The sequence below is a fragment of the Brachionichthys hirsutus genome, chromosome 15, assembly GCF_040956055.1.
Source record: "Brachionichthys hirsutus isolate HB-005 chromosome 15, CSIRO-AGI_Bhir_v1, whole genome shotgun sequence".
Classification (NCBI taxonomy): domain Eukaryota; kingdom Metazoa; phylum Chordata; class Actinopteri; order Lophiiformes; family Brachionichthyidae; genus Brachionichthys; species Brachionichthys hirsutus.
Genome location: NC_090911.1, coordinates 12,952,044 through 12,959,543, shown reverse-complemented (window position 1 = coordinate 12,959,543; position 7,500 = coordinate 12,952,044). Strand labels below are relative to the sequence as shown.

Below are 7,500 nucleotides of genomic sequence, written 5' to 3'. Positions count from 1 at the left end.
GAATATTCAGAATTAAAAAATGTATATTTTACACAAATATTGGAATCATTTCATGCCTACTATCGTGACGCCATGCCCCGCCTTCCTTTGCCGTCGATTGGTTTATTCTCACAATATTCCGCAGTTCTAACCAATCATCAGTCCTCGCGGCTGACCCCGCCCAACCCAAGCGATTGGCCCCATTGTCCAATCAGAGTTACACGAGGCTGGGACATGCGCAGTCGCAACTCTAACGCTTGCCCCGCCCTCCGCAAAAAGTCAGGAAGTGAAGCAAAACATTCCGGGCTCGTGCGTCCGGAAGGCTGTAGGATGTAGACGCGGGAAGGTCTCGTGCGTCCATCAGAAGTGAGTTCGGTCTCTGTCGGGTTCTTCCGGTCTGGAGCGAGCAGGTGACGTCGGTAGCGCGTCGGTAGCACGTCGGTAGCGCGTCGGTAGCGCGTCGGTAGCACGTCGGTAGCGCGTCGGTAGCGCGTCGGTAGCGCGTCACCTGCTCGCTCGCTCGCGGTAACAGCAGCTACCGGGTTGATGACTCTCTATTGATCTCGTAGCATAGATCACGGCGTGACGGATGACGTTAGCTCAGTGAGTCCCCCCCCCCCAGCTCCGCAGGTGTGTGCACCTGAACGCACCTGCACGATGCAGACTCCAGAGACGGATCCATCACACGACAGGAACGCATCGCGGGACCGTTGGGGGGGGGGGGGGGGGGGGGGGTTGCTATTTCCTGTTCTCCTCCGCTAATCTGCACCTGTGACTGGGTCGGGGTCACGCCCCTGTGACCGGGTCGGGGTCACGCCCCTGTGACCGGGTCGGGGTCACGCCCCTGTGACCGGGTCGGGGTCACGCCCCTGTGACCGGGTCGGGGTCACGCCCCTGTGAGCTAGGAGGAAGTCGTGGCGCTCGACGCTGATGATTTATGGCGCCTCGTCTCCGCCGCTCTGTCTTGTAGTGGAGCCGTGTGAAAGTGGCGAGGACGAGACCATGGAGACGCTGGTCGCCGCCGACTCCCTCCTCAGCCTGGAGTGTCCCGACGTCCTGTCCCTGGAGCAGCACTACCGTGAGCTCGGACGCGCCCCTCGGGAGGACGCCGCCGACCTGCGCCGCCTGTCCTGATTGAATCTGTTTATGCCGCCCTGCAGCCCAGACCTTCTTACCATCGCTGGGTGATGTCATCACGACTCCCGTTACCCAGGTTACCGTGTCAGCGGGGGGGGTTGTGGGCGCTGTCGACCGGCCACAATGGCCCTCGCTGCACACGAAGAAAAGCGCGGCACAGTCCAAGAAGAGAGGTCGGCCGGCCCATCAGCTGATCTGAAACGAACGATGACTCATCATTTTATTAAACGCGTTCAAAATGTGCTGCTTTTTCAGGGAGGACTCCTCGCCATAAGAGGGCGTTGTCCCCCACCCCGGACATCGTGGTGAAGAGGGACAAATACAACAAAGGTACTGCTGCTCCGGTCAGGGTCCGGTTTGAGTGGCTGCGGCACGCCGTAACCACGGAGACGGACAAACGAGCATGTTCTCATCGCACCAGTCCGTCCATCCCCGTGACGATGGTTTCTGATGGAAGACGGCTGTCCTCCTGTCCTCCTGTCCTCTGTGCTGCAGGAGGGAACACGCTGTACCTGTGGCAGTTCCTGATGGAGCTGCTGCAGGACCGGCAGGTCTGCCCCCGCTACATTAAATGGACCAATCCGCACGCAGGGATCTTCAAACTGGTCAACTCCAAAGCCGTCGCCAGACTCTGGGGAAAACACAAGAACAAGCCAGATATGAACTACGAAACGATGGGCAGAGCGCTCAGGTAGGCTCAGGTAGAGGAGAGGGGCGGGGCCAGGGCCAGGCTGACGCTCACGCTGTGTGTCCGTGCAGGTACTACTACCAGAGAGGCATCCTGAACAAGGTGGAAGGCCAGCGGCTGGTCTACCAGTTCACCTCGCTGCCCAAAGACATGATCTACATCGCCGACGGCGACGGCGACGGAGACGGAGACGGAGACGGAGACGACGAGGGTGCGAGCGACGCCTCCGACGACAGCGCAGTCCTCTCTGGGGACCAGTCGGGGGAGGAGGAAGACTCGCACCCACCACAGAAGAAGTCGTCATCCTGCCACGCCCGAGCGGCTCCTCCCCAGCGGGCGAGCCAGCGCGACCCCGCCCCGCCTCCCGCCGGCACCAGCCTGATCCAGGAGCAGCATTTGCCCATCGTGTCTGCTGAGATGCTGCGGACCCTCCAGAACCTGCCGAAGGTCCGGTCCCTGCAGCCCGCGGGCCCGGCCTCCGTCTTCAGGACGGCTCAGCTCCTGGGCAGTCTGTGTGAGCGCCAGGCCGCCGCTGGGGAGGAGCCACATCTGGGACACGCGGTGTAAGGAGATCTCGGCTTCGTGCGTCTCTTCCATGATGGGATGGATCGATAAAGGAAGGAACGCCATCGATGTTTCTCCTCCTGGAATCCAACTCGGCAGGGAATCGCCCGGAACCAAAATGTCCCCGTACTTAGCGGCGGGTTTAGAGTCGTGCGCCGCCTGCCGCCATCCTGTAGCCACTCCCCATCCAAGACCAAAGACAGACATGCACTGGAACCTGCTGCTCCGCCTCCAGCGCCGTGGACCCTAACGCTGCTCGGCACGCTGCACCTCCTCCTCCTCCTTCCTCCGCCTTGCACTACTGTTTGCACCTGCTTCATGTCGCCCTTCCTGTCCCTGTCCCCTCGCTTGGGGGAATTATAAAGAGTTATATTGCTTTATAAATGCTGCTGTTTAGCTGCTGTCTAGCTGCTGTCTAGCTGCTGTTTAGCTGCTGTTTAGCTGCTGTCTAGCTGCTGTCTAGCTGCTGTCTAGCTGCTGTTTAGCTGCTGTTTAGCTGCTGTTTAGCTGCTGTTTAGCTGCTGTCTAGCTGCTGTCTAGCTGCTGTTTAGCTGCTGTTTAGCTGCTGTTTAGCTGCTGTTTAGCTGCTGTCTAGCTGCTGTTTAGCTGCTGTTTAGCTGCTGTTTAGCTGCTGTTTAGCTGCTGTTTAGCTGCTGTCTAGCTGCTGTCTAGCTGCTGTTTAGCTGCTGTTTAGCTGCTGTTTAGCTGCTGTTTAGCTGCTGTCTAGCTGCTGTTTAGCTGCTGTTTAGCTGCTGTTTAGCTGCTGTTTAGCTGCTGTTTAGCTGCTGTCTAGCTGCTGTCTAGCTGCTGTTTAGCTGCTGTTTAGCTGCTGTATCTCCACAGTGCGCCAAACTGTTGTTGACAATCAGAAGTGAAATAATTGTGCAGCCTGATGTTCACCGTTTCCTCCTGTCCAGCCACTGTGCTAGCCAGCCTCTCTGCTAGCCAGCCTCTCTGCTAGCAGTCACCGTGCTAGCCAGCCTCTCTGCTAGCCAACCTCTCTGCTAGCAGTCACCGTGCTAGCCAGCCTCTCTGCTAGCCAGCCTCTCTGCTAGCAGTCACTGTGCTAGCCAGCCTCTCTGCTAGCAGTCACCGTGCTAGCCAGCCTCTCTGCTAGCAGTCACCGTGCTAGCCAGCCTCTCTGCTAGCAGTCACCGTGCTAGCCAGCCTCTCTGCTAGCAGTCACCGTGCTAGCCAGCCTCTCTGCTAGCCAGCCTCTCTGCTAGCAGTCACCGTGCTAGCCAGCCTCTCTGCTATGCACTCAGGCTGTATCTACCTGCCTTCAGGACATGGCCCTCTAAAGCCTTCTATTTGTACGTGTTCGTATGTGAACGTGCTTGACTTTGTGCCTTGTTGCCATTTTCTCCCTCAGGTTTGAACTTTGTGTTTCAATGCACGGACTGTAAACTCTATGCAAGGAGTGAAACGGCTGCTCTTTTGTAATAAAGTCAAGCTAAGTTGATGTAATTTTTCCAGCTAATCATAGTTTAGCCTCACGAAGCCAGCCCCAAACATTCCCCTCACTCTAAATGAAAACAGAGCTTGTAGGATTCAGGCCGGCTTCTGTGAGGATGACCTCTGCTTAGGAGGCGCTGGGAACTGTGCCTTTGCCCCCCCAGGGAGCGCTTATGCAAAACGCTTATTTGAAATTCTCTCACTTTGCTTTATCGGGACGTCTTTTGATGCTTGTAGCAGAGGAGAGGTGGATTTTCTCTTGCTTTATTTTGATGTATTTGCTTTTGTGCAGTCAAGAGGTTTTCAAAAAGAGAATTGTATGTTCTATAAAATAAACAATTTTATTATTGTCTGTGAAAAGTTCATCCACTGTCATTTACTTTACTAAGAATAGACATTTTTACAGATATTGTAATTTGTGTCGGATCAGATCAGTCGTCTTCTTCTTTCTTGTCCTGTGAGGGGTCGCCACAGCAACACAACCTTCTCCACTTCACCCTGTCCTTTGCATCGTCCTCCCTCACTACGTCCATGTCTCTTCTCCTGGGTCGTCCTCTAGTCCTGTTCCCTGGCAGTTCCATCCTCAGCATCCTTCTACCGATATAGTCCCTGTCTCTCCTCTGGACATGTCCAAACCACCAAAGTCTGGTCTCTCTGACCTTGTCTCCAAAACGTCTAACCTTCACTGTCCCTCTCATTGTGTCATTTCTAATCCTGTCCAACCTGGAAAATCCAGATGTTTTTGTATCCAGACGTGTATCCAGATCGCTGTTTAAATTTAATGTGATCTAAGTTAGGCCAAGACCATCTTTGACGGCTCGTTTTCAGATTAGTTTTTCCAGCATCAATCCAGCAGTTTTTCTTTAATCCTGCTAACAAACAAACCAACAAACCCTGTCAATAACAGAAGGAGGTAAAACAGAGCCCCATCACACAACAGTCTGTTCGCCATGTCTCCTCCGGGTCGGTAGGGGGCGCTCGTCGCGTTGATGGTTCGGACCGTGGCTACTCCGGGTCGGTAGGGGGCACTCGTCGCGTTGACGGCTCGGGCCGTGGCTACTCCGGGTCGGTAGCGGGCGCTCGTCGCGTTGACGGCTCGGGCCGTGGCTACTCCGGGTCGGTAGGGGGCGCTCGTCGCGTTGACGGCTCGGGCCGTGGCTACTCCGGGTCGGTAGGGGGCGCTCGTCGCGTTGACGGCTCGGGCCGTGGCTACTCCGGGTCGGTAGCGGGCGCTCGTCGCGTTGACGGCTCGGGCCGTGGCTACTCCGAGTCGGTAGGGGGCGCTCGTCGCGTTGACGGCTCGGGCCGTGGCTACTCCGGGTCGGTAGGGGGCGCTCGTCGCGTTGACGGCTCGGGCCGTGGCTACTCCGGGTCGGTAGGGGGCGCTCGTCGCGTTGACGGCTCGGGCCATGGCTACTGCCGCTGTCGCGTTTCCAGTCCTCTTTCTGGAACTTTCGAGCAGCGTTAGCAACAAACATGGCGACGGAACGGTAAGCAGAGTTCGCCTCTGAGCTCCGCGCTCGTCGCAATGTCTGCTAGCTAACGCCCGGTCTCGTTCATTGAGCAGCTTCCCCGATAGCTTCGTTGCTGAAGATCCACAGAAGGCTCTGGAGGTAAACATTAGCGTTAGCTGGCGGGTTTTGGGGCGTAACGTTCAGGTTAAGCGCGTCTAATGGATCTGATAGAAAGGATGACTGCTCGGCCGTCCGTCTTTCTGATTTTCACACTTTTACTGTAGTTAGCTAACTTTGCTAGCGCTTCCCGACTGCATCATTTCACATTGTGTTGCGCCCTGGAGCCGGTCCCGAGCCCGGGCACGCGCAGAGGGATGCGGCAGGAATTAAACATGCACGCGGCGTCATTAATGACGTCATCTAACGTGACGTAGAAGTCAGTGACGTGTCGCGGCTGCACGCTCTGGATGCTCACGTGCGGTTTCTTCTTCCCCGTAGGCTCTGAACGAGGTTCTGCACGGAGAGGACAACGCAGAGTGGTTCTGCCAGCGTGCATGTGCTCACACACTGCTGGAGAACTACAGCTGTGAGTATTACAATCACCTCCTAATCAATGATTCCTGTCAGCTCCTTGGATTAAAGATCTGGAACCAGGTTATGGGACGTATGTTTCTGACGTCTTCTGTCTGCAGGCGCAGTTGAAGATGCCAAAAAGGCCCAGCAGCTCCAGCCCAACCTCCCCCGGGCCTTCCTGCGAAGAGGGTGTGTCTAAGAGCGCGATGACAAGATGGCGGAAGCCACGCGTTAGACTGTGTCGTGTGGAACGTTGATCAGCTGGTGAAGCTGCTGCCTTTCAGACGATCGATCGGGCGTTCTGCCTGACGGCGTGTTTTTATTCTCCTGACAGGATAGCAGAATTCCACCTGAACAACCACGAGTCGGCGCACGCTGCGTTCGCTCGGGGGCGGCAGCTGGACGGTGAGTCCGGCCCGCGGGGGCGCTCTGCTAGCCGCGTTAGCTCGTTAGTGCAGCCTGTACACACCAATGGATCGCCCCGTGGTATGATCAACGGACAGGAAGTAGCTGCTAGCGTTGCCGTCAGTCACCCATTAATGCCGGTGTTGTGCGGCGCCGTCGGGACCCTCCAACGCCTCGCCGGCGCCCCCTCTCTGCATCCTTCATCAGCACGTTTATCTCCACAGTTTCTGACGAGTGCTTTGAGGGCTGGCTGAAGCGCTGCGAGGACAAGATGGGAGGTAGGTTCTGATTGGACCCTGGTTTTAAATGCAGGACGGTTCTTTTGTTGTCTCGGTTGCCGGTTACATTCCGTTTTCACGCCTTGCTTTTGAGCCCCCGCTCCGTGGTCCGGGCCCGGTGGATCGGGTTCTGGGTTCTGAGCAGCACGCTTCCCGTGCTCTCAGGAGCGGCGTGCTTCATCACCGTCGGGGGGGGGGGGGTACATCACACGCCCCGCGGCGCCCCCCCCCCACTTCCATTGGCTCACACGGGACAAACCACCAAAAGCCAACGCCTTGTTATTCTATCGCTTTAAGAGAACGGATGATGGCGTGCTGATGATGGCACCAGTAGCGGGTCGGGGGTCTGTGTGTGTGGGGGGGGGGGGCGGGGGGGCATGTCCATCTGCTCTAGTGCTTGTGTAGAACGCCGCTCTGATATCTGCTGAACGCTTCCTCCTCATTTTGCTCCAGTTTCCTCAGAGCCGACGCCCATCGGCAGCAACGGGGTGAGTTTCTCTTCCCGACCACCAGGGAGCGCTGTCGCGTTGATGTTCCTGTCCTTTCTCTCATCTGTCCTGTTTCATCTCTTCATCACGTCGTCGGGACTGAATGACCCAGAAGACACCGGCAGGTCCGGTGGTGAAGTAAGTCAAGGAAGCAGCTGATGGGGGGCGGAGCCTCTAACGGCCCCCTCCCCATCAGACACAAACGATGCACTGCTGTGTGTGTGTGTGTGTGTGTGTGTGTGTGTGTCCAGGCGTGACTGGTACCAAACAGAATCTCACGTCATCGTCACAGTCATGTCAAAAAACACGCCCAAGGACGGCGTGAGCGCCAGCTTCACGGGACGAGAGGTGACCCTGCCAGGCGACGCCCTCGCTCCCGATTCGTCTATTCTCTGCATCAAATATAACCTGAAAGTATGATGACGTTATTAGATTTGATGTCTCCGCCCTCCTCAGCTCGCCGCCACGGTCCGCCTGGC

At 56.9% G+C, this 7,500-nt stretch overlaps 2 protein-coding genes across 2 annotated transcripts in view; both read left to right on the top strand.

Moving 5' to 3' along the window:
• Positions 1-2,774, top strand: part of LOC137905029 (ETS-related transcription factor Elf-1-like) — a 3,359-nt gene extending 585 nt beyond the window's left edge. Inside the window, exons 3-7 of the mRNA XM_068749251.1 lie at positions 950-1,057; positions 1,140-1,289; positions 1,372-1,446; positions 1,612-1,807; positions 1,876-2,774. Coding sequence (XP_068605352.1) covers positions 950-1,057; positions 1,140-1,289; positions 1,372-1,446; positions 1,612-1,807; positions 1,876-2,371 — 1,025 coding nt within the window. The 3' untranslated portion in view covers positions 2,372-2,774. The remainder of the gene's footprint in view (positions 1-949; positions 1,058-1,139; positions 1,290-1,371; positions 1,447-1,611; positions 1,808-1,875) is intronic.
• Positions 2,775-5,198: 2,424 nt separating this feature from the next.
• sugt1 (SGT1 homolog, MIS12 kinetochore complex assembly cochaperone) overlaps positions 5,199-7,500 on the top strand; it is a 3,476-nt gene continuing 1,174 nt past the window's right edge. The window contains exons 1-10 of the mRNA XM_068749341.1: positions 5,199-5,313; positions 5,391-5,436; positions 5,776-5,863; positions 5,970-6,039; positions 6,185-6,255; positions 6,480-6,533; positions 6,987-7,021; positions 7,134-7,159; positions 7,273-7,369; positions 7,478-7,498. Coding sequence (XP_068605442.1) covers positions 5,300-5,313; positions 5,391-5,436; positions 5,776-5,863; positions 5,970-6,039; positions 6,185-6,255; positions 6,480-6,533; positions 6,987-7,021; positions 7,134-7,159; positions 7,273-7,369; positions 7,478-7,498 — 522 coding nt within the window. The 5' untranslated portion in view covers positions 5,199-5,299. The remainder of the gene's footprint in view (positions 5,314-5,390; positions 5,437-5,775; positions 5,864-5,969; positions 6,040-6,184; positions 6,256-6,479; positions 6,534-6,986; positions 7,022-7,133; positions 7,160-7,272; positions 7,370-7,477; positions 7,499-7,500) is intronic.